Raw genomic sequence first — 26333 nt, forward strand, 5'->3', positions numbered from 1 at the left:
CAGTTGAGGAACACCGAATGGCCGAGAAACATCTGAGGAAGTGCTCAACATCCTTAGTCATCAGGGAAATGCAAATCAAAACAACACTAAGATTCCACCTCACACCAGTCAGATTGGCCAAGATCCAAAACTCAGATGACAGCAGATGCTGGCGAGGATGTGGAGAAAGAGGAACACTTCTCCATTGTTGGTGGGGTTGCAAGCTAATACAACCACTCTGGAAATCTGTCTGGCGATACCTCAGAAAATTGGATATAGTACTACCTGAAGACCCAGCTATTCCACTTCTGGGCATATACCCCAGAGACACTTTAATACACAACAAAGATATATGCACCACAATGTTCATAGCGGCTCTATGTATAATAGCCAGAAGCTGGAAGGATCCCAGATGTCCTTCAGAAGACGAATGAATACAAAAATTGTGGTACATATACACAATGGAATACTACTCAGCCACCAGAAACAACGACTTAACCAAATTCTTAAGAAAATGGCTGCATCTAGAGAAGATCATCCTGAGTGAGATAACCCAGTCACAAAAGAACAGACATAATATGCAGTCACTGATAGTGGGATGCTAACCCCAGAGGCTTGCACTCCCCCAGAAACAACTCACAGACTGTATGAAGTCCAAGAAATAAAGAAAACAAAAAAATATACATATATTCACAAAACAAGAAGACTTTGACTATTTCCATGTTGCGTTTTGTTTTACATGTACTTTACGCTTATTGTAACTAGTAGGTTTGCAATGCATACTGTCAAGCCCTTGAAAAAAATCAAGTACTGTCTAAAAAATATATTCACATGATTTTATGTAAAATTTATTTTAATGTCTGAAAAAACAGTACTGACAAAAATGTATAATTTCAAGCAAAAAATGTTTAAAATCTGTACATTTATCTTTGTTTTGCAAAATAAATTCGTTAAAAAAAAAAAAAAAAAACAAAACAAAGCCCATTGTATTATGAGGTGTAAGGAAAGGTTTAAAGGTGCTTGCCTGTAGTTTCTGATAGTGTTTTTTTTATTTAGACATTAGTGTTTATTAAATACAGACACCTATTGGAATCTGTAAAGATGTGTATCTTTAAGATTCCCATGGCAGACTTTCTAGACCATTCCCTATGTCCGCCTCTTTGCCATACCATATAGCATCAGAACATGGGACCTACTGACCCACTGAAGCAGTTTCAGAAAGATCGCTGTTATGTGACTATTAGTTTTTTAAACGTTTGCTCCAAGCTTCTCCAGAATATAAGCACTCATCAAAAGCCTCCAAAATAAAAGTGGATTCAGATGCGTTTAGTGCAGAATTCTATCAAAATTTTATAGAATACCTAATACCAATACTCTCCAAACTATTCCACAAAATAAAGTTAGACGGAATACTACTAAGTTCATTCTTCAAAGCAACAATAACACTCATTCCTAAACCACACAAAACCTGACAAGGAAAGAGAAGTTCAGACCAATCTCCTTTATGAGCATTGATACAAAAATACTTAATAAAAATTTTGCAAACCGAATCAAAGTACATATCAAAACTATCAATCACCTTGAACAAGTAGGCTTCATTCCTTGGACGTAGGGATAGTTTAATATATGGAAATCTATTGAGATGATTATGTGGGTTTTTTTTTAGTTTGTTTAAATGGTGAAATACATTGATGAATTTCTGTATATCAATGAGTTTTCCTCTTAGAATTGTTTTCATTTCATCCCCAAGGTTTGGGTATGTTGTCCTTTCATTTTCATTAAATTCTAGTAAATCCTTAATTTCATTATTTCTTCTTTGACCAGGCATTGATGAGTAGAACATTGTTCAGTTTCTTTGTGTATGTGAGCTTTATGTTGTCTTTGTTGTTAATGAAGACCAGCCTTAGATCATGGTGATCGTATAAGATGCATGGGAGTATTTCAATCTTCTTATATCCATTGGGGCTTGTTTTTCGACTGACTATATGCTCAGTTTTGGAAAGGTGCTATGAGGTGCTGAGACGTAGGTCCAGTTGTAAGAGAACCTGTGGAGCTGATCTTCAAGCACTGCCTTTCCTGTTCACACCCCAATTTCCTCTGACAAAGGCCTGAGTCTTACTATGGGCTGGAAACAAACCTTTCCCACAAGCACTGCTAAGTCCTCTCTGTGTTCTGATTACTCATGGCATAAACTCACCAGGCCTGTGCCCCAGGATCTCTACTGGTCCATGTTAAAAAGAGCCTGTGCATTTATTCTGCAAGCATGGCATTTCCCGGACAGATTCTGAGTACCTCTGACAGAGGCCTGACCCTTACTGTTGGCCTGAGGGGATCATTTTCCAGGAGCACTGCCAAGCCCTCTCTGCAATATGGTTACTCATGGTGCAACCTCACCAGGCCTGTGCTCCACGATCTCTGCTGGTCCAGGTGGAAGAGATCCTGTGCGTTCAGTCGCGAGCATGGCCTTTCCCAAATCAAAATCTTCTTAATGATCTGTAGAGCTGAAATCCACTTTTATACCTACATTATTCTTCACCACTTCCATCAAGTCTAGGCTGTTCAGTGAGCCTTTTGTAAAGAGTGAGCACACCACAAGGACATTGTATGCAAAATATCAGCGGGTAATCAGTGAGATCTGTTGTATTGCATGTCTCAATCATGAAATAGGACGTTTTTTAATCTGTATAAAATAATGACTGTGGATTCTCATAACTGCTTCAGTGCTTTGACTAAATCTTGCCTCTGTGCTGTAAAACACCATGTTTTAAGTGGTTTAAGAATCAATAAACTGCATCCAACTAATGGGGAACAAATAGTACAACAATGTTTCATTAACAAATGGTATCAAACATTTAGTGAAAATACAACACCAATACTTGTAATGTTATTGTACACAATGTGAAGGGGATGGAGACTATCACATGTTGCCCATAAAACAACATGGCATCAGAGAACTGATATCAACAAGAAGTAATGAGACAACAAACCTGAAGGAAACTGTGAAATAATAGCTGATAAATGTATCAGCAAAATTACATTTTACATACTCATCAAGCATAGTAGTGAATATGTTAACATTTCTAGCCAGTACGATAGCCTAAATGGAAAGGAAAAAACCTTTCCTTGATAATCACGAAGGACACTGTGGTACATGGTGTGCATTCTTTCCACCATGGCAAGCCAGTAACATATGTTTTAGACAAAAAGAGAAAGTTCAAGTAACACTTTTTGTGTTCCAAGAAATATGGAGTTTGTCTTTTCAGAAGACTACATGGACGTTCATATCCCAATTTTGGCAAAGTAAAATTCAACATTATTGAAGAATTCAAATGTTTGATTAGCTGGCTTCATATAATAATTACGTTGTGGATCCCAGCCAAATGCTCACGCAAACCAGCTGACATGTTTAGAACTGCCACAGATCAGAATGAGATTTCCATAGAATCACAATGGAATTCACAGTCTGTCTCCATTATAGACAGAATGTACATTACTAGTAGATTAGACATAGCCATATATTATACAAAAAATATAAAACAGGTGTACAAAAATTATACAAATTTACTTAATCAGTAGGTCTGTAAAAGTACTGAAATAGTATTTAAACTGACAAAGGTATAATTTAACCAAAGGATGAGACAAATTTTTATTCAGATTAACACATTTAGTGCAACAAACTCAATAGAAAGATTCTATTTCAAGCCAATGAAGTATCCACCATTCTTAAAATGCATTCAGTGATGTTGAATATATAGTTTTAAAAACCACAATTTCTCATGAAGATAGGGATCAGTGTGGCCATCATGACCATACATATAAGGTAGTTCAAAAAATTATGAATCAAAATCAATGCTCCATTTGTATATCTCATTGTAATTGAAACAAGTTACATAAATTAGTATATCAGACATTCATCTGTGTTGTTGCAAAGTCATCCAAAACAGCACTGTATCAAAACAAATACCGAGGTAAATGAAAAAAAAAGGTAAGGTGTATACTAATATTACAGATTAAATTTGCTAATAAATGAAAAATGAAATTATCTCATTTCTTTGAGTAAAACATATAAAAATGTTCTTAATCATCTTAATGATATATGGATAAACATCAACCAAAGAAATATTTCATTAAATGGCACTGACTGCCAGGGACTGATTATCAGGCAAGCAATAAGTATTATAACTCAGTGAATGTTGCCACAGGTAGTGATATTGGACAGGAGGGTGTTGAATACTGTAATTCTAGGCATTACTGGATGTAACATGATCACAGATTCTCCAGCTGACAGGAATCACAGAAAGTTGGAGGAGATTTTCCAAATATGACTGACATAGAATAGTGTATATGCAACAGACAGAATGTTTGGCTCCTGGCTCATGTTGCATATGAGATTGCCCTTCTCTAGACAATGGAACATGTAATGTTCCATGTATCAACTCAAAGTCTGAATAACATGGGATATTTATGACTTTCTCAATTCTTTTTTTAATATGAAACTTCTGATGAACTTCATTATAATTTCCAATAGTGTTCTTACATATGGCTGTCGATACATAGTCTTTCCCAAGCTACTCAGGAGAAGACGGTCCCTGGAGTGTCTGCCATGGGATATGAATGAAATCATGGCACCTGAGGATGAAAAACATGACCTTCACAACATGTTTTCAGAAGTGTTTTGATCAAAAGATTTCAGACCTCAGATGCAGTGCTTGAGGCCACAAATTTCCAGATATATCCAGGGACTATGACACAGGATGAGTGGAAAGAAATTGTAGAATATAATTAAGTGGATATCTAGACAGCAAAACCCTTAAAACAGAAACATAGGTGTCAATGTGAGTGATGTTTGTCTGCATAAGAAACATATTTCATAACTGCCCCATCTTAGATCCTAGCAGCCATGAAGAAGCTGTTTGCTTTCTCAATTTTCTTCTTGCTCTTGATGTTTTCTCTCATCTTGTGCAGTGTGACTGAACCCAGTTGCTTCTGGAGGATTCAGAATAATGAATATAATGAAGAATTTCGTAGTGACTGTGGTTTTCTTCTTTTCCCAAGCAAGCCACTTATAGATGAAAAGTTTTACAATAATGTTATCAGTTTTAGGTAAGTCTAATTTTTGTACTATAATGTCATAAATTATAAATCTATATCTGTACATATAAACTGTGGGATTCTGTCCTGTTCTTTCCTTTGTAGCATGAGAAACCACTGAAATTTGTATAGCACATCAATCATTATTTTAATAGTTTCAAATGTGTCACTGTTTAATTTGGTTTCAGTATAACGTGCTTCAATTTATGTATCTAATAGTAACATATGTGCTAATGGAGTGTGGAACAGATGAAAATATTTCATATGGAGAAAAGTTCTCAGTGCTCAGGCATCACTTAAAGGTTGGGAAAGTATTTTAAAAACTTAGGTATTTATTAAAATAAAACTGGGAAAGTATTCTTACCTAACTAAAAGATAACATTAAAATTGAAATGAAAAGAGTCTAAAAGTTAATAATCTACTTATGTAGTATATTGTATTATTTTATATATTTTGATAGGGATACATGTGTGTTAAATTAATTACCATGATTGATAAATATTCACATTTGAAAATAATGTTACACTTTTTTACAAACATTAAAAATTTAAATATTTTATATATTTTCATTCAGAATACTGTACCCTTGTGGTAGTCCTTCCCAATATTCTTTACCCCATCCCTTCTTTGATACTCTGAGAGGGTGTTCCCCAACCCTGACTGCCTCATCACCCTACCATACTCACCTCTCTAACCCACACCTTCTATTCTTTACTCCCTCCACAGCCCCCAGGCAACCTCTGAGGTCTCTACAAGTTTAGGCATATGCTCTCTCATTGAGGTCATAAAAGAGAGTCCTCTGCTACATATGTGCCAGGGGCCACTGAGCAACAAATGTATGCTTTTTGTACTAAGGCTATATGTCAATAACAATGAAATGAACATATATCTAATGTTTGACTTCAAAGATTTTTTCCTATATATATATATATATATATATATATATATATATATATATATATATATATATATATATATATAATTCTTGCCTATTACATAAATTCTCACATAGAATCATGGATAATGTCTCAATCTTTTTTATCAGATATTTTATATATTTCAATTTCAAATGATGTCCTCTCTCTGCTCAAATAATATCACATTCCCCCTCCTATCCCTTCCATGATGATGCTCCCACACTGAAGAACCCACTTCTACCTTTTGAGACTGGGTTATCTCACTCAGGATGATCTTCTCTAGATGCAGCCATTTTCTTAAGAATTTGGTTAAGTCATTGTTTCTGGTGGCTGAGTAGTATTCCATTGTGTATATGTACCACAATTTTTGTATCCATTCGTCTTCTGAAGGACATCTGGGATCCTTCCAGCTTCTGGCTATTATAAATAGAGCCGCTATGAACATAGTGGTGCATATATCTTTGTTGTGTATTAAAGTGTCTCTGGGGTATATGCCCAGAAGTGGAATAGCTGGTTCTTCAGATAGTACTATATCCAATTTTCTGAGGTATCGCCAGACAGATTTCCAGAGTGGTTGTATTAGCTTGCAACCCCACTAACAGTGGAGAAGTGTTCCTATTTCTCCGCAGCCTCGCCAGCATCTGCTGTCATCTGAGATTTGGATCTTGGCCAATCTGACTGGAGTGAGGTGGAATCTTAGGGTTGTTTTGATTTGCATTTCCCTGATGGCTAAGGATGTCGAGCACTTCCTCAGATGTTTTTCGGCCATTCGGAGTTCCTCAACTGAAAAAGATTTGTTTAGCTCTGTACCCCATTTTTTAATAGGGTTATTTGATTCTCTGGTGTCGAGCTTTTTGAGTTCCTTGTACACCTTAGATATTAGGCCTCTATCTGATGTGGTGTTGGTAAAGATCTTTTCCCATTCTGTTGGTTGCCGTTTTGTTTTCTTGACGATGTCCTTAGCCTTACAGAAACTTTGCAATCTCATTAAGTCCCATTTGTTAATCTTTGACCTTAGAGCTTGAGCCATTGGTGTTTTGTTTAGGAAATTTTCTCCTGTGCCTATGTGTTCTAAGGTTTTCCCTACTTTCTCATCTAATAATTCCAGTGTATCAGGTTTAATGTGGAGATCTTTAATCCACTTACACTTGAGCTTTGTACAAGGAGATAAGAACGGGTCTATTTTCATTCTTTTGCATGTTGAGTGCCAGTTGGACCAGCACAATTTGTTGAATAGGCTGTCCTTTTTCCATTGAATGTTTACTGCTCCCTTGTCAAAAATCAGGTGACCATATACATGAGGGCTCATTTCTGAATCTTCTATTCTATTCCATTGATCCACTTGCCTATTTCTGTACCAGTACCATGCAGTTTTCAGCACAATTGCCTTGTAATATAGCTTGAGGTCAGGGATAGTGATTCCCGCTGATGTTTTTTTGTTGTTGAGGATGGTTTTCGCTATTCTAGGTCTTTTGTTATTCCAGATGAAATTGCACATTGATCTTTCCAATTCCATGAAGAACTGGGTTGGAATTTTGATGGGGATTGCATTGAATCTGTAGATTGCTTTTGGTAGGATGGCCATTTTTAAGATGTTGATCTTTCCAATCCATGAGCATGGGAGATCTTTCCATTTTCTGAGATCCTCCTCAATTTCTTTCTTCAGAGGTTTGAAGTTCTTGTCATACAGGTCCTTCACTTCCTTAGTTAGAGTCACACCAAGGTATTTCATAGTTTTTGTAACTATTGTGAAGGGTACCTTTTCCCCAATTTCTTTCTCCACATGTTTGTTTTTTGAGTATAGGAATGCTACTGATTTGTTTGAGTTAATTTTGTATCCGGCCACTTTGCTGAACTTGTTTATCAGCTGTAGGAGTTCTCTGGTAGAATTTTTGGGGTCACTCAAGTACACTATCATGTCATCGGCAAAGAGTGATGTTTTTATCTCTTCCTTTCCGATTTGTATCCCCTTGATCTCCTTTTGCTGTCTAATTGCTCCAGCCAGGACTTCCAGTACTATGTTGAATAGGTAGGGAGAGAGTGGGCAGCCTTGTCGAGTCCCTGATTTTAGTGGGATTGCTTCAAGTTTCTCGCCATTAAGTTTGATGTTGGCTGTTGGTTTGCTGTATATTGCTTTTATTATGTTTAAATATGGGCCTTGGATTCCTGTTCTTTCCAGGACTTTTAACATGAAGGGGTGTTGGATTTTGTCGAATGCTTTCTCAGCGTCTAGTGAGATGACCATGTGATTTTGGTCTTTAAGTTTGTTTATATGGTGGATTACATTGATGGATTTCCTTATGTTAAACCATCCCTGCATCCCAGGGATGAAGCCTACTTGGTCATGATGAATGATGGTTTTGATGTGTTCTTGGATTCGGTTTGCAAGGATTTTGTTGAGTATTTTTGCATCAATGTTCATAAGTGAGATTGGTCTGAAGTTCTCTTTCCTTGTAGGGTCTTTGTGTGGTTTAGGTACGAGGGTTTTGTAGCCTCAAAAAATGAGTTGGGTAATATTCCATCTGATTCTATCTTTTGGAATAGCTTGGTGAATATTGGTGTTATATCCCCAATAAATGTCTGATAAAATTCTGCACTGAACCCGTCTGGACCTGGGCTTTTTTTGGTTGGGAGGCTTTTGATGACTTCTATTTCTTTAGGTGTTATAGGGTTATTTAGATGGTTTACTTGGTCCTGGTTCAACTTTGGTACCTTGTATCTGTCTAGGAATTCGTCTATTTCCTCCAGATTTTCCAATTTTGTGGAGTATAAGTTTTTGTAGTAGGATCTGATGATTTCTTGAATTTCCTTAGTTTCAGTTGTTATGTCACCACTTTCCTTTCTGATTTTGTTAATTTGGATACTCTCTCTTTGCCCTTTAGTTAGTCTGGCTAGGGGTTTATCAATCTTGTTGATTTTCTCAAAGAACCAACTCTTTGTTTTGTTGATTTTTTCAATGGTTTTTTTTGTTTCTATTTGGTCTATTTCTGCCCTAATTTTGATTATTTCTTGCCGTCTACTCTTTTTGGGTAAATCTGCTTCCTTTTGTTCTAGGGCTTTTAGCTGTGCTGTCAGGTTGCTGATGTGAGCTCTCTCCAGTTTCTTCTTGGAAGCACTTAGAGCAATGAGTTTTCCTCTCAATACTGCTTTCATTGCATCCCATAGGTTTGGGTATGTTGTGTTTTCGTTTTCGTTGTATTCTAGAAAATCCTTAATTTCTTTCTTTATTTCTTCTTTGACCCTGCTATCCTTTAGCAGAGTGTTGTTTAGTTTCCATGTGTATGTGGGCATTTTGTTGTCTTTGTTGTTGTTAAAGACCAGCCGTAGACCATGGTGATCTGATAGGATGCATGGGAGTATTTCAATCTTCTTATATCGATGAAGGCTCGTTCTGTGTCCAATTATGTGGTCAATTTTCGAGAAGGTGCCATGGGGTGGTGAGAAGAAGGTGTATTCTTTTACTTTAGGATAGTATGTTCTGTATATATCTATTAATTCTTGTTGGTTCAAAGTCTCTGCTAGTTTTGCAGTGTCCTTGTTCAGTTTTTGTTTCCCTGATCTGTCCATTGGTGAGAGTGGGGTGTTAAAGTCTCCCACTATTATTGTGTGGTGTGAAATGTATTTTTTGAGCTTTAGTAGAGTTTCTTTTATGAATGTGGGTGATTTTTTATTTGGAGCATATATGTTAAGGATTGAGAGTTCCTCCTGACAGATTTTCCCGGTAATGAGTAAAAAGTGTCCTTCTTTATCTTTTTTGATAACTTTTGGTTGGAAATTTACTTTATTCAATATTAGAATAGCCACTCCAGCTTTCTTCTTGGAGCTGTTTGCTTGGAAGTTTTTTTCCCACCCTTTTACTGTGAGATAGTGTCTGTCTCTGTCTCTGAGATGAGTTTCCTGTATGCAGCAAAAGGCTGGATTTTGTTTATGTATCCAGTCTGATAGTCTGTGTCTCTTTATTGGGGAGTTGAGCCCATTTATGTTAATAGATATCAAGGAATAATTGTTTCTGTATCCTGCCATTTTTGCTTTTTTGGGTTGAGTTGTGTCCGTGTTTTTTTTCTTTTTTTAGTTTTCTTGTTTAGGAGTTTTCTTGTTTTTACTAGGCTGTATTTTTCCTCCTTGTATTGGGTTTTCCACCTGTAATTCGTTGTAGTGCTGGGTTTGTGGTCATATATTGTGTGAATTTTGATTTGTCTTGAAATATCTTTGTCTCTCCATCGATGGTGATTGATAGTTTTGCTGGGTATAGCAGCTTGGGTTGGCACTTGTGCTCTCTTAAGGAGTGCATGATGTCTGTCCAGGCTCTTCTAGCTTTCACAGTCTCTGCTGAGAAATCGGGTGTGAGTCTGATTGGTCTGCCTTTATAAGTTACCTGACCTTTTTCCCTTACTGCTTTTAGTATTCTTTCTTTACTTTGGGCACTTGATGTTTTTACTATTATGTGTCGGGAGGTATTTCTTTTCTGGTCCAACCTATTTGGAGTTCTGAAGGCTTCTTTTATGCTCGTGGTCATCTCATTCTTGAGGGTAGGGAAGTTTTCTTCTATGATTTTGTTGAAGATATTTCCTGTGCCTCTTAGTTGATACTCTTCTCCCTCTTCTATTCCTATTATTCTTAGGTTCGGTCTTCTCATTGTGTCTTGTATTTCCTGGACATTTTGGGTTAGGAGCTTTTTGTTTTTTGCATCTTCTCTGGCTGTTTTGTCTATGTTTGCAATGTTGTCTTCTGCCCCCGAGATTCTCTCCTCAATCTCTTGTAATCTGTTGGAAATGCTTGCTTCTGTGACTCCTGATTTCTTTTTTTGGTGTTCTGACTCTAGGGTTATCTCTTTTAGCGCTTTTTTTATTGTGTCAATTTCTGTTTTAATTTCCCTCTTCCATTCCTTTATTTCCTTGGTTCTGTTTTCGTCTCGTTCTTTGAGTTCTTTGAGTGTTTTTCTTGTTTCTTCTTTAAAAGCTTCTGAATCTTTTTGCTTTTCCTCCCTTTCTTGTTTAAGTAACTCTATCAGCGTCTTGAGGCATGTTTTCAGGTCTGTGTCTTCTTTCTCTGGAGTGTTTGGAATTCCGATGTTTGCTACTATCGGAGAGCTGGGTTCTGGTGTTGCTAGATTGTCTTGGTTTCCTTGGGATATACTCTTTCTCTTTCCTCTTGCCATTTTGTTGTCAGTGATATGTTCTTGCCTTTCCCTTGTATCTGGTCTGTGTCCCTGGTACACTTTCCGTGTGCACTCCTCAGAGATCTCTCTACTCCCCAGCAGCCCCGGTTCCGGGTGGCAGCTGGGCCAGGCTCTGCTCTGCGTACTGAAGTCACCTCCGGGTGGGAACAGATGTTCCTAAGATTTGTTCCTGGTCACAGTAGCTCAGCCTGTACGAGCCGCCTTTCCGGCTGGTGGTTGAGCCAGGCTCTGCTCTGCGACCTGAAGTCGTATCCGGGTGGGAACAGAAGTTACTAAGATCTGTTTACGGTTACTGGATCGGGGAGGACAGGGCAGGTCAGGGCAGGGGGTGCCCTTTCCGTGTGCACTCCGCAGAGATCCCTCTGCTCCCCCGCAGCCTAGGTCTCCCACTCACCAGTTGCTCAGCCTGTAAGAGCCGCCTTTCTGGCTGGAGCCGCCTTTCCGGCTGGTGGTTGGGCCAGGCTCTGCTCTGCGACCTGAAGTCCTCTCCGGGTGGGAACAGAAGTTCCTAAGATCTGTTCCAGGTCTCAGTAGCTCAGCCTGTATGAGCCGCCTTTCTGGCTGGAGCCGCCTTTCCGGCTGGTGGTTGGGCCAGGCTCTGCTCTGCGACCTGAAGTCCTCTCCGGGTGGGAACAGAAGTTCCTAAGATCTGTTCCAGGTCTCAGTAGCTCAGCCTGTACGAGCCGCCTTTCTGGCTGGAGCCCCCTTTCCGGCTGGTGGTTGGGCCAGGCTCTGCTCTGTGACCTGAAGTCCTCTCCGGGTTTTTTGACTTCTTTCTAATCTGTATCTCTTTGACCTCTTTTTGTTGTCTTACTGCTTTGGCTAGTACTTCTAGAACTATATTGAATAGGTAGGGAGATAGTGGGCAGCCTTGTCTAGTCCCTGGTTTTAGTGGGATTGCTTCAAGTTTCTCACCATTTACTTTGATGTTGGCTACTGTTTGCTGTATATTGCTTTTACTATGTTTAAGTATGTGCCTTGAATACTTGACCTATCCAAGATTTTTAACATGAAGGGGTGTTGAATTTTGTCAAATGTTTTCTTAGCCTCTAGAAAGATAATCATGTGATTTTTTTCTTTGAGTTTGTTTATGTAATGGATGACATTGCTGGGTCTCTGTATATTGAACCATTCTTGCATGCCTGGGATGAAGCCCACCTGATCATGGCAAATGATTGCTTTGATGTATTCTTGGATTCTGTTTGCAAGAATTTTGTTGGGTATTTTTGAATCAATAATCATGAGGGAAATTGGTCTAATGTTTTTTCTTCATAAGATCTTTGTATGGTTAAGGAATAAGTGTAATTTTGGCTTCAAAGAATAAATTGGGTTGTATTCTCATTTTTCCATATATTTTGGAATAGTTTAGAGATTATTGGTATTAGGTCTTCTATGAAGGTCTGATAGAATTCTGTACTAAACCCATCAGGTCCTGGGCTTCTTTTGGTTGGGGGCTTTTTGATAACTGCTTCTATTTCCTCAGGGGTTATGGGGCTGTTTAGATGGTTTATCTGATTCTGATTTAACTTTGGTAACTGGTATCTGTCTAGAAAATTGCCCATTTCTTCTAGATTTTTTTAGTTTTGTTGAGTCTATGCTTTTGTAATAGGATCTGATGATTTCTTGAGTTTCTTCAGTTTCTGTTGTTATGTCTCCCCTTTCATTTCTGATTTTGTCAACTTGGATACTCTCTCTGAGCCCTCTGGTTAGTCTGGCTAAGGGTTTATAAATCTTGTTGGTTTTCTCAAAGAACCAGCTCTTGATTTTGTTGATTCTTTGTATAGTTCTTTTTGTCTCTATTTGGTTGATTTCAGCTCTGAGTTTAATTATTTCCTGCCGTTTACTTCTCTTGGGTATATCTGCTTCTTTTTGTTCTAGAACTTTCAGTTGTGCTGTCAAGTCGTTAGTGTATGCTCTCCCCAATTTCTTTTTGGAGGCACCCAGTTGTCCTCTTAGCACTATTTTTATTGTATCCCATAAGTTTGGGTATGTTGACTCTTCATTCTTGTTAAATTCTAAGAAATATTTGATTTCTTTCTTTATTTCTTCCTTGATTATGTTATCATTGAGTAGAGCATTGCTTAGCTTTCACATGTATGTGGGAGTTTTGTTGTTGTTGTTGTTATTGAAGACCAACCTTAGTCTATGGTGATCTAATAGAATGTATGGGAGTATTTTTATCTTTTTATATCCGTTGAGGCTTGTTTTGTGATCAAGTATATAGTCAATTTTGGAGAAAGTGCCATGAGGTGCTGAGAAGAAGGTATATTATTTTGTTTTAGGATGAAATATTCTATAGATGTCTGTTAAATCCATTTGGTTCCTAACTTCTGTTAGTTTAACTATGTCTCTGTTCAGTTTCTTCTACCATGATCTGTCCATTGATGAGAGTCTCCCACTATTATTGTGTGTGGTGTAATGTATGCTTTGAGATTTAGTAGAGTTTCTTTTATGAATGTGGGTGCTCTTGTATTTGGAGCATAGATGTTCAGGATTGAGATTTCCTCTTGATAGATTTTTTCCTGTGATGAATAAAAAGTATCCTTCCTTGTCTTTTTTGATGAATTCTGTTTGAAAATCAGTTTTACTTGATATCAAGATGATTACTCCAGCTTGTTTTTTGGACCATTTGCTTGAAAAGTTTTTTTTCCAACCTTTTACGCTGAGGTAGTGCCTGTCTTTGTTGCTGAGATGAGTTTCCTGTATGCAGCAAAAAGCTGGATTCTGTGTATCCAGTCTGATAGTCTATGTCTCTTTATTGGAGAATTAATTCTATTGATGTTAAGGGATATTAAGGAATAGTAATTGTTGTTTCCTGTTATTTTTGTTGTTACAGGTAGAGTTATATTTGTGTGCTTTTCTTCTTTGGTGTTTGTTGCAAGAGGATTAGTTTTTTTGATTTTCCTAGGGTAAAGTTTTCCTCTTTGTGGCAGTGTTTTTCTATTATTTTTTGTAGGGCTGGATTTTTGGACAGATATTGTGTAAATTTGTTTTTGTCCTGGAATAGCTTGGTTTCTCCACCTATGATGATTGAGAGTTTTGCTGAATATAGTAACCTGAACTGTAATTCTGACCAGTCTTTCTTTATGTTTCCTGTCCTTTTTCTCTTACTGCTTTTAGTATTCTTTCTTTGTTTTGAGCATTTGTTGTTTTGACTATTATGTGTTGAGAAGAATTTCTTTTCTGGTTCAGTCTATTTGAGGTTCTGTAGGCTTCTTGTATATTCATGGTCATTTTTTCTTTTTCTTTTTTCTTTTTAGGTTTGGGAAGTTTTCTTCTATTATTTTGTTGAAGAATTTTTTTTATTCTGTGCTTTAGTTGCTATTTTTTTATATTTACTGTGCTTTAGTTGCTATTCTTTGCCATCTTCTATACCTATTATCCTTAGGTTTGGTCTTCTCAATAAGTCCTGGATTTCCTGGATGTTTTGGCTTAGAACCTTTTTGATTTTTGCATTTTCTATGACTGTTGTGTCAATGATTTATATGTTATCTTCTGTTCCTGAGATTCTCTCCTCCATCTCTTGTATTCTGTTGGTGATGCTAGCATTGCTTCCTGATGTCTTTTCAAGGTTTTCCAATTTCAGGGTTGTCTCCTTTAGTTTTATCTTCATTGTTTCTATTTCTGTTTTCAGTTCCTTCATCTGGTTGTTTGTGCTTTCCTTTAGCTCTTTAAGTGATTTTTGTGTTTCCTTTTTAAGGGCTTTACCTTCTTTTTGTGTATTCCCCTGGTTTTCCTGTGCTTCTTTAAGTGTGTTATTTATGTGCTTCATAAAGATCTTCATCATCATTATGAAGTATGATTTTAAGTCTAAATCTTGTTTTTTTTTGGTGCGTTGGGATATCCACTATTTGTGGTGGTGGGAGAATTGGGTTCTGATGTTCCCAGATTGTCTTGGTTTCTTTTTCTTAGCCTCTTGCCATCTTGTTATATGTGATCTTGTTGTGTCTTAGTAGCGCTTGTCTCTCATGTGGGTCTGTGGGCCCATGGTCTCCAGAGGAAGATTGTTTCTGGGTGTTCCTCTCTCAGGGTAGGTTGTGAATTCTGATGGCAGAGTCCAGTCCTGATGTACCTGGGCTGGGCATGGCCTTGTGCCAGAAGTTTGCACTTCTAGGCAGTACTTCTGCCTGTGTTATGAGAGTTCTGGGTGGCCTCTCCTGGGGTAAAACTTGAGCAGAAGAAGTTGACTCACCCTTCTGCTTAGGATGGAAAGTACTCCTGCAGCTCTTCCGAGCTCTCAGGGACCTGCTGATGAAACTGGGCCGGGTCTCCCGTGTAAACTTTAAATGGCCTCTAGAAACTCATGTACAGTTGTTGAAGATTATTCTCTCAGTGGAAAGAATTCTACACAGCAAATCTCCCTAATGAATTGTTTATATGCTTATATATTTTGCACAAGAATAACAGTTAATAGCAGACAATATTCTTATCTGAACATCAGTGAGTTTTGTGAAAATGTGTCTCAACATTTTACCAAATGTGTTCAATATTTTAAACAGAAACCATGAGTTTTCTTATAAAAGCCTTAAAATAATTTTCTCAAGAATTGATACATGTGCTGTGATTAATAGTCATTAAAGTAACACTATTTTAAAAACATAAATGATTAACATAGCACACTTCTTAAGCTTATGTTTATTTCATGTATGTAAACTGTATGTACATGAATGACTCATTACCACTATTGATTTCCACAACTTCCAGATATTCTGACTGCCCATTCATTCTCACATACATGCCTTCATGTTTTAAATTATTTTTGCCAAATGTGACACACACACACACACACACAGACACACACACACACACACACACACACACACACACACACACACTGTGTTACTCTTTATTGGTAAGCATTTTAATTATCTATGAGGTATATTGTACTTTACTACATGGGATAACTTTAATATAGCTGTATTTCCTGAAAGACATTAAAAATTCAGAGACAGGGCAGAGAGATGGCTCAGCGGTTAAGAGCACTGACTGCTCTTCCAAAGGTCCTGAGTTCAATTTCCAGCAACCACATGGTGGCTTACAACCATCTGCAAGAGGATCAGATGCCCTCTTCTGATGTGTCTGAAGACAGCAACAATGTACTCACATAAAAATAAATAAATCTTAAAAAAATTCTATATCAGTGGAGTCTCCTGACTTATACACACACATACACACACACACACACACACACACACACACACACACACACACACACCCATCATGTGCACATGGAATTCTACAGACTACAGGAGGAACCACCTTCTTGGTTAAGATAGCACCAGTCATTTAAAAAAAATTCAGGGACAATCTCAATTTTGTATTGCTTTAATTGATATGCATATATAATCATGATCCATCTCTTTTAGGTCTCTTCCTTGCTAAAGACCAAGGTATTTACTAACCCGGTTGGAGAACTTGTGAATATGAATCATAGGGAAAATCAGTGTGCAGAGTATGACATTTTCAACATTTGGAATTTTCCACAAGGCCTTGGATTAAAAGTGAAAATAGGAAGCTATTTTCCTTGTGTCCCACAGAGCCAACAACTTCATATATTGGAAGACTTGGAATGGGCCACAGGAGAAACTTCGGTGTGTACACCACAATTTTCATTCTTTTCTTTTTGATCTATTTTCAAAAACATATTCCTTTTTTTATTCTTTTCCTTTACTCCAGATTTTATTCCCCTCCTGGGCCACACATTGAATATTTCATACATCCTCCCTGCTCACCCGTCTCTATGAGGTTATCCTTGTTCCACCCACTCCACCAGACCTCTAAACTCCTGGGGCCTCCAGTCTCTTGAAAGTTAGGTGCATCTTCTCTGACTGAGCCCAAACCTGGCAGTCCTCTGCTGAATATGTGTTGTGGGGCTAATATCAGCTGGTGTGTGCTGCCTGGTTGGTGTTCCTCTATTTGAGAGATCTTGGGGATCAAGGTTAATTGAGACTGCTGGTGCTCCTACTGAGTTGTTTCTGGGCCTGTGCTGGAGGCTTCACACGGAGATGTCTGGTCCTGCTAGGTGCATGGGTTCAGGAGAGGAGAGAGAGCTCCACATGGGTTTGAGACCGGTTCTGCCACCTCTGAACTGGAGTTGCCCTGCCCCCTGCTGCTGGAGGTTGGGATGGTACAAAAGGCCCATCCTTAGTTAGCAGCATAAAAATTTGATAACTCACAACTTCCTATGAATCTGGGTCATAGGAGTCATAGGTTTCTGAATTCCTTGTTCTAATGTACTCACATGCCTACTCGCCCCACAATAAAAAACACATTTATAAAATTTAGAATAATATATGAGTATGTTTATAATAAAAATTCTGTAAGTACAATAAACCATAAAATTTTGTGATTCTGTTTGAACATTGTTATAGCCTAATGAAGTACAGCGTATTTCATTAACAGTTTTTTTAAGCTTAGAAAAAGTTGATTAATTCTTTGAAAGTCTTATTTAACATGCTTTGTTCATATTCATCAAAGAATTTTTCTTAATCTACCCTATTTTCTCTTCTCACTCAACTCAATATCACTATTATTTTATTTATAAATAATGTGGTAGAACCTGGTATCACATAAATGTTCTATTTGCATTTAATCACTTTAGGAAAAAAATTAAAAAATATATACAACATAAATATTACACACTTAATATTATATACATATATTAAAATTATATAACTACATATAAATTATGAAATTTTGTTATATATATATATATATATGTGTATGTGTGTGTGTGTTTGTATTTGTGTGTGTGTGATTATACATTTGATATATTCATACATTATACATATATATATCCTCAGGTTCCCACCTCCGTGTGTAGTGTGACATGCACTCCTGGATTCAGGAAAATTCATCAGCAACAAACAGCAGACTGCTGCTTTGACTGTGCCCATTGCCCAGAAAATGAAGTTTCCAATGAGACAGGTACATATTGCCATGCAGAAAAAACCCTGCTGAATTCAAGTATCTTCTCTTTCCAAACTAGAAATGTAAAATGTCCTAGGTGGCAATAGAAGACCTAAAATCTGTGTGTTTCAGATTTTAATCTAATGATACCAACATTTTTGGACCCTGCAAATAACCTGAAGTATCTTCTACAAACAACCAATTTCTCTCACAATAGTATGGTGAGTGATTTTATATTTTGCAGAAAACTTTTAGGGATAAATACATTTATTTTTTTGTATTATTTGCCTCATTCTGGCACTTCAAGTCTGTGTGGGACTAGGTGCTTCAGCTCCCTCTAAGGCCAGACAAGGCAGCCCAGATAGAAGTACATATCCCACATACAGGCAACAGCTTTTGGGATAGTTCCCTGCTCCAGATGTTTGTCCCCATATGGCACCCGGCTGCATATCTGTTACATAAGTCTGGGGAGTCCTGGGTCCAGCCTGTGTATATTCTTTGCTTGGAGGTTCAGTCTCCAAGAGGCCCAAGCATCCAGGTTACTTGATTCAGTTGGTCTCCCTGTGGAGATACTATCCTTTAAGGGGCTGAAAGTCTTCTTCATATTCTTCCATAAGGTTTCTAAGTACCATCCAATGATTGGCTGTTGGTGTCTGCATCTGTTTCAGTCAGCTGCTGTGTAGATCTTCTCAGAGGACAGCCATGATAGACTCTTGTTTTCCAGCATAACAGATTATCATTAATAGTGTCAGGGATTGGTGTTTGCCCATAGGTTGTGTCTGATGGTGGACCTGTTATTGGGTGGCCTTTCCATAAGTCTGCTCCATTCCAAACCTCTGCATTTCTTCTATGATAAATTTTGTGATGAACATTTTGTGGGTGAGTTGGTGTTACTCTGGCTCCATTGGGGTTCCTGCCTGGCCCTGAGAGGCAGTCTCTCCAGTATTCATATCTCCAGTGCTGTGAGTCACAGCTAAAGCACACCTGCATTGGTTTTTCTCACCTTCCCTGTCTCAAGTCTCTGTGTTTTTCCTGGAGATTCTCTATAATTACTTACCTGCCACCTACCGGTTGCAGATTTCAATTAATTCTCATGGCCACCCAATCTGTCCATTCTGTTTGCGACTCCCTAAACAAATTCCCCAACTCTCATCCAGATCCTCTTTTCCAACTAGCTCCCTCCCTTCATATGTTTTCCATGACCATTTCCACACCTTGCCCTTCTAAGTAAGTCTCAAGTATCCTTGCTTGGACTTTCCTTCCTGTCCAGCCTCCTTGGGTCTGCAAGTACCATGTATGTCCTTTTGGGACTGGGTAACTTTATTTATGATAGTATCTCACCTGCAAAATCTGTTTCAAAATTCATGGCATCTTTGCTTTTCCTTTTAAAAATTATTTTATTGGATATTCTCTGTATTACATTTTAAATATTATCCCATTTCCTCCTGTTTCCATCCCCCCCCACTTGCTTCCATGAAGGTGCTCCCTCTCCCAAACACCTTCTCCACCTCAGTGTCTTTGCATTCCCCTACACTGTAAAAATATGCCTTCAGTGGACCAGAGGCCTCTTCTCTTATTGGTGCCAGACAATACTATCCTCTGCTACATATACAACTGGAGCCATGGTCTCTTTATGTGTGCTCACTGGTTGGTGTTTTAGTCCATGGGAGTTCTGGAGGGTTTGTTTGGTTGATAATGTTGTTCTTCCCATGGGGTTGCAAACCCTTTCAGCTCCTTCTGTCCGTTCTTCAGCTCTTTCATTGGAGTCCTCATATTCAGTCTGATGGTTAGCTGGAAGCATCCTCATCTGTATCAGTATGACTCTGGCAGAGCCTCTGAGGAGGATCCATATCTGGCTCCTGCCAGTAAACAGTTCTTGGCATCAGCAATAGTGCTTTGGTTTGGTGCTGCATATGGGGTGGATCCCCAGGTGAGTCAGTCTCTGAATGATCTTTTCTCCAATCTCTGTTCCTCTATTTGACCTTGTATTTCCTCCTGTGAGTATTTTGTTCTCCGTTCTAAGAAGGGCTGAGGCATCCTCATTCTGGCCTTTCTTCTTTTTGAGCTTCATAAGGTCTGTGAATGGTTTCTTGGGTATTCAGAGCTTTTTTGGGGGGCTGCTTATCAGTGAGTGCATACCATGTGTGTTCTTTTGTGACTGGGTTGCCTTATTCAGGATGATAGTTTCTGGTTCCAGCCATTTGCCTAGAAATTTCATAAAGTCATTGTTTCTAATAGCTGAGTAGTACTCCATTGTATAAATGTACCACAATTTCTGTATCCATTCCTCTGTTGAAGGACATCTGGGATTTTTCCAACTTTTGGCTATTATAAATAAAGCTGCTATGAACATGGTCCACTTGAACTTGTGCTTTGTACAAGGAAACAAGAAACTGTTAGTGTATGCTCTCTCCAGTTGCTTTTCAGAGGCACTCAGAGCTATGAGTTTTTATCTTGGTACTACTTTCATTGCATCCCATAATTTTGGGTATGTTGTGCCTTTATTTTCATTAAATTCTAAAACTTATTAATTTTCTTTATTTCTTTCTTGACCAACTTATCATTGAAGAGAGCATTGTTCAGCTTCTATGTGTATGTGAACTTTTAGTTAATTTTGTTGTTTTTGAAGACCAGCCTTAGTCCATGGTGATCTGATGAGATGCATGGAAGTATTTCAATCTTCTTATATCTATTAAGGCTTCTTTTGTGACCAACTATATGGTAAATTTTGGAAAAGGTGCTGTGAGGTGCAGAGAAAATGGTGTATTCTTTTGTTTTAGGATGAAATGTTCTGTAGATGTCTGTTAATTCCAATTGGTTCATAACCTTCGCTGGTTTCACTGTGTCTCTGTTCAGTTTCTGCTTTCATGATCTGTGCATTAATGAGAATGTGATGTTGAAGTCTCCCACTATTAATGTGTGTGGTACAATGTATGCTTTGAGTTTTAGTAAACTTTCTTGTATGAATGTGGGTACCCTTGTATTTGGAGCATAGATGTTTAGGATTGAGAGTTCATCTTGATAGATTTTTCTTGTGATAAATTAAAAAGTGTCCTTCCTTATATTTTTTTGATAACTTTGGTTGAAAAATCTCTATTTTTTCAATATTAGAATGGCTACTCAAGCGTGTTTCTTAAGACCATTTGCTTGGAATTTTTTTTTCCAGCCTTTTACTCTGAGGTAGTGTCTGTCTTTGTCTCTGAGATGAGTTTCCTGTATGCAGCAAAATGCTGGATCCCATTTATGTATCCAGTCTGATAGTCTATGTCTTTTTATTTGGTAATTGAGTCCATTGATGTTAAGAGATATTAAAGAATAGTGATTGTTGTTTTCTGCTTTTTTTGTTGTTAGAGGTAGAATTATGTTTGTGTGGTTTTCTTCTTTTAGGTTTGTTTCAAGAAGATTATTTTTACGGTTTTCCTGGGGTATAATTCCACTCCTTTTGTTGGAGCTTTCTATCTATTATCCTTTGTAAGCCTAGGTTTATGGACAGATATTGTGTAAATTCAGTTTTGTCCTGGAATATCGTGGTTTCTCCATCTATGGTAATTTAGAGTTTTATTGGATATAGTAACCTGGGCTGGCATTTGTGTGTATGACGTCAGTCCAGAATCTTCTAGCTTTCATAGTCTCTGGTGAGAAATCTGGTGTAATTCTGATAGGTCTGCTTTAATATGTTACATGTCCTTTTCCCCTCACTGCTTTTAGTATTCTTTCTTTGTTTTGAACATTTGGTGTGTTGACTATTATATGTTGGGAAGAATTACTTTTCTGGTCCAATCTATTTGGAGTTCTGTAGGCTTCTTGTATGTTCATGGTCATCTTTTTCTTTAGGTTAGGGAAATATTCTCCCATGATTTTTATTGAAGATATTTAGTGTGTTTTTTAGTTGGGAGGATTTACTCTCTTTTACACCTATTATCCCTAGGTTTTGTCTTCTCATTGATTTGGATACCTTGGATGTTTTGGGTTAGAAGCTTTTTGATTTTTGCATTTTTTCTGACTTTTGTCTCAATGTTTTCTGTGGTATCTTCTGCCACTGAGATCCTCTCTTCCATGTCTTGTATTGGTGATGCTTGCAACTCTGACTAAGCCTTACACTTTCAGCCAGCAACCAATGAGCACTTACAGCTGGTCCTGCCATACAGGCTTCATGCTGCAATGCTCAGCCTTGGGGAAAACACTTCTCATTAAAAATCAAAGTTCCTCTATGAGAGCACCCTGGGGATGAAGGATGCTAACCATGATTTGGCCCCTCTTTCAGCAAAGATGTGATGGGAAGGACCTGAGGCCTCAGGCTTACCTTTTTAGAGAGACAGTATCTGCTAGTGTGGTTTCAAGAGGCCAGTTGTTCTTCTTCTTCTTCTTCTTCTTCTTCTTCTTCTTCTTCTTCTTCTTCTTCTTCTTCTTCTTCTTCTTCTTCTTCTTCTTCTTCTTCTTCTTCTTCTTCTTCTGTTAGTGATCTGACCTCTATAAGGAAACTTGTTCTATGTTATTTTCATAGGCATTTGCAACACCAGCACTGCATTTACTTCTGTGTAATTAAATGACAGTTGCTTTGAAGGAAATAGTCATGTGCATCAGGCCATATTTGCCTCTGGCAGGAAACATCATTTGACAAAATTTAATTTTAATTAGCACATTTCTGTTTTTTTTTTATTGGAAGATCCTGCCAGTCTCTGCTCTCTATACTCTCCTTTAAAACCCTTAAATATCCAATGTGATTAGTATGTTCTTGCATACTTTTTAAGAGTATGAAAACATCCAAATGATTTGAATAAGACTTTCCATTTTCCTTTTTCAGCAAAGAGGCAAAATCAGTTCAACACGCCAATATAAGGGGAAAAAAAAAAACCTTAACAAATTAAAATAATACTCAAACCACAACACTTAGTTTATCTACACCAGTTCAACAGACATTCATAATATATTGATAATTTTAGCAGATTTTTCTCTGTTGGACACCTTTCTTGTATGTTCTCATTCTTTACACTGTACAGGCAGAGCACACTCCCAAGTGTACAGATTTAACACAGTAACGACTATTTGCATTTATAGGATTTCTCATCAATCTAAAAAAAGACCTACTGCTGGACTGTTGAAGATATGTAGGTCTGTGACAAAAACCACTGGAGTTCTTGTACAACAGTATGTGTTCTCTCGCCATGCAGATCTCCTGGTGTTGGTTTTGCTGAGAAAACATACTTTTAAAGGAATTTATTCCTTGCCTCTTTAAATGCCTCTATGATTTTTCTAGTTCCATTTATTTACATACAAATTTAATTATGTAACTTAAAGACTGAGTAATAGTCCATTGTGTAAATGTATACATTGTCTTTGCTTTTTATTAATTATTTTATTTATTTACATTTCAGACATATTCCTCTGCCCAATGCACCATCCCAGTTCTCCATCCCATTTCCCTTTCCATTGGTCTCTAAGAGGGTGCTCCCCTTCTGCTTCCCAGCCTCCTCCTTCCCTGGTCCCTTAAGTCTCTACAGGATTAAGTACATCATCCCCAACTGAGGCCTGCAAAGTCACTGCCAGAGACTAAGCCTCTATCATCTTTGTAAGACTGGATTTATGATCATTTTCTTGTGCTTCAGTTGTAATAGGATATCCTGTTCTTGCTATAGAAGGATAGCTGTGCTCTGAAGGTGTCATATTGTGCCGGCTTTTGTTGATTCTGTTCTTTGAAGAACCTTTACAGTCAGGATGTGTTTGGTCACTGGATGTTCTTATTATAGTAGGTATTGGGGGAATCAACCTCTATGGTCTTGGTATAGGAGGACTTTGATGATTACGTGTTTCTGGATCCTTGGATTATGTGTTTCTGGATCTGTAGGCCTGCATGGTTCATGATCTACAGGCCTGTATGGTTCAAGAGCTACAGATCTGATAAAAGTGAGCAGAGAGTAGTGAAAGAAGAATGGATGTCTACCTGCAGTTGCAGGGTCCTCAGGGCAGCCTGACTTTTTCCAGAGGACTCAGGAAGCAGACATGATGAGTGGGAGAAGGGAAGCTTACATGTAATGTTTAGGATTCATAGGTCTGATAAAAACAGGTAGAGAGGTGGGCAGGGGGGAGAATAGAAGTCCTCCTGGGATAGCAGGCTGCTCAGAGTAGCTTGGTTTGTTTCAGAACCCCATCAAGTAGGTAAGATGCATGGGGGATGGAAAGATTACCTTTATAATTCAGACTCAGTAAGTTTGAGGAAGGTGGGAGGAGAAATGGCAGTGGAATCTTATAAGCATTCTTTAAACAATACCTTTTAAGCACAGACTATGTATGTGTTTAATCTCCCTTGATGCCTTGAACAAAGTAACTTGACTACATAATTCTTCCAAAATGTTTCCCTTCTATCATCCAGCTTGGTCCTTGAAAAAGACCAGATTCTCAGGGTAACCATTGTCATTTAATAAAATATATTTTAAGAGCTTAGATGTCTTAAAGGATGAAGCATTTGCTATCAAAGAATTAGAACATGAGTAAAGATTTCAGGAATGCACTCAACAATGTGATAGAGCTCATCGGCAATTGCAGCTCAGCTAAAAAATATTGCTTTATGCAAAGAGTATTTACAGGAATAATTTATAATATTGTACCTATGTGAAGATATTGACAAAGTGTACAACCCTCAAAGCCAACGAAGTGTGTAATATATTTCATCGTCTGGCATTGAGAACTATGCCACACACTGCACATATCTGTGATAGTTTAAGGTTCAAGGAATTAAATAACATGGCTTCATGCATATTGTTGTATTCAATGCAATTAGAACAAAGTGTGTATCTCTTTTCTTGTATAATTAACAAGTATTTTTTCTCCTCCATTCCCTAAGATGGTATGTTGTTCTATCAATAAGCACAGGGTAATACAGAGCAGCCCTAAATCAGTGGTTCTTACAGCAATGAAGAATGACATGAATATTCAAGACCAAATTATTTTTGAGGTATTCTCTGAGTAATAAAAATACTCTATTATTAAGACCATAACTATGGTATCTTATGAGGGCTTATCTTTTTTGTCAGCAGATATGGAGCAGTGTGTGAGGTGCCCAGATGATGAATATGCAAACTTTAAGCAAACCCACTGCCTCCAAAGGGCTGTGTCATTTCTGGCTTATGAAGATTCACTGGGGATGGCTCTAGCCTGCATGGCCCTGTGCTTCTCTGCCCTTACAGTTCTAGTACTAGTCACCTTTATGAAAAACAAGGATACTCCCACTGTGAAGGCCAATAACCGAATTCTCAGCTACATCCTCCTCATTTTTCTCATCTTGTGCTTTCTTTGCTCCTTGCTCTTCATTGGACATCCCACCCAAGCTACCTGCATCCTCCAGCAGACCACATTTGCAGTCTTTTTCACAGGGGCTGTTTCTACAGTGTTGGCCAAAACAATAACTGTGGTCATGGCTTTCAAGCTCACATCTCCAGGAAGAAGAATGAGAGGGATGTTGGTAACAGGGGTACCTAACTTGGTCATTCCCATTTGTACCCTAATCCAACTTGTTCTTTGTGGAATCTTGTTGGTAACATCTCCTCCCTTTATTGACAGAGATATAAAATCTGAACATGGGAAGACCATCATCATTTGCAACAAAGGCTCGGTCATTGCCTTCCATCTTGTCCTGGGATACTTGGGCTCCTTGGCTCTGGGGAGCTTTGCTGTGGCTTTCTTGGCTAGGAACCTCCCTGACAGATTCAATGAAGCCAAATTCCTAACATTCAGCATGCTGGTGTTCTGCAGTGTGTGGATCACCTTCCTCCCTGTCTACCACAGCACCAGGGGAAAATTCATGGTAGTTGTGGAGGTCTTCTCCATTTTGTCTTCTAGTGCAGGGTTGCTAGGGTGTATTTTTTTCCCAAAATGTTACGTTATTTTAGTTAGATCAGATTTAAATTTTCTGCAGAAGTAAAAAGATAAATTTATCACTGAAACATCACTCCTTTTAAAATATTTGATTGTACTCAACATATCTTACTACTTTGTGTTAACAAAAGTAGTGTTAAAGCAACAAAAATGTGAAGTGATATACCAATTGATGCACAAATATGTCTAAAGGATAATGATCTGTTTATGTGATATATTGTTTATTTTATATATTTTGATATGGATATTTACCTTTATTATTATTTTTTAAAGATTTATTTATTATTTTATGTGAGTACACTGAAGCTGTTCTCAGACAGACCAGAAGAGGGCATCAGATCCCATTACAGATGGTTGTAGTTTCTGGGAATTGAACTCAGGACCTT

At 37.9% G+C, this 26333-nt stretch overlaps 1 protein-coding gene across 2 annotated transcripts in view; it reads left to right on the forward strand.

The window, feature by feature from the left end:
- LOC308427551 (vomeronasal type-2 receptor 116-like) overlaps nucleotides 1-25993 on the forward strand; it is a gene marked incomplete at both ends in the record, with an annotated part of 110104 nt that extends 84111 nt beyond the window's left edge. Inside the window, 3 exons of one of the 2 annotated variants that reach the window (XM_080925697.1) lie at nucleotides 16533-16757; nucleotides 17970-18093; nucleotides 25107-25993. In XM_080925697.1, the coding sequence (XP_080781823.1) occupies nucleotides 16533-16757; nucleotides 17970-18093; nucleotides 25107-25993 (1236 nt within the window). The remainder of the gene's footprint in view (nucleotides 1-16532; nucleotides 16758-17969; nucleotides 18094-25106) is intronic. The other variant, XM_080925698.1, reaches the window with a different exon arrangement.
- Nucleotides 25994-26333: the final 340 nt, after the last annotated feature.

The sequence above is a fragment of the Micromys minutus genome, assembly GCF_963924665.1.
Source record: "Micromys minutus genome assembly, chromosome: 11".
Taxonomy (NCBI): Eukaryota; Metazoa; Chordata; class Mammalia; order Rodentia; family Muridae; genus Micromys; species Micromys minutus.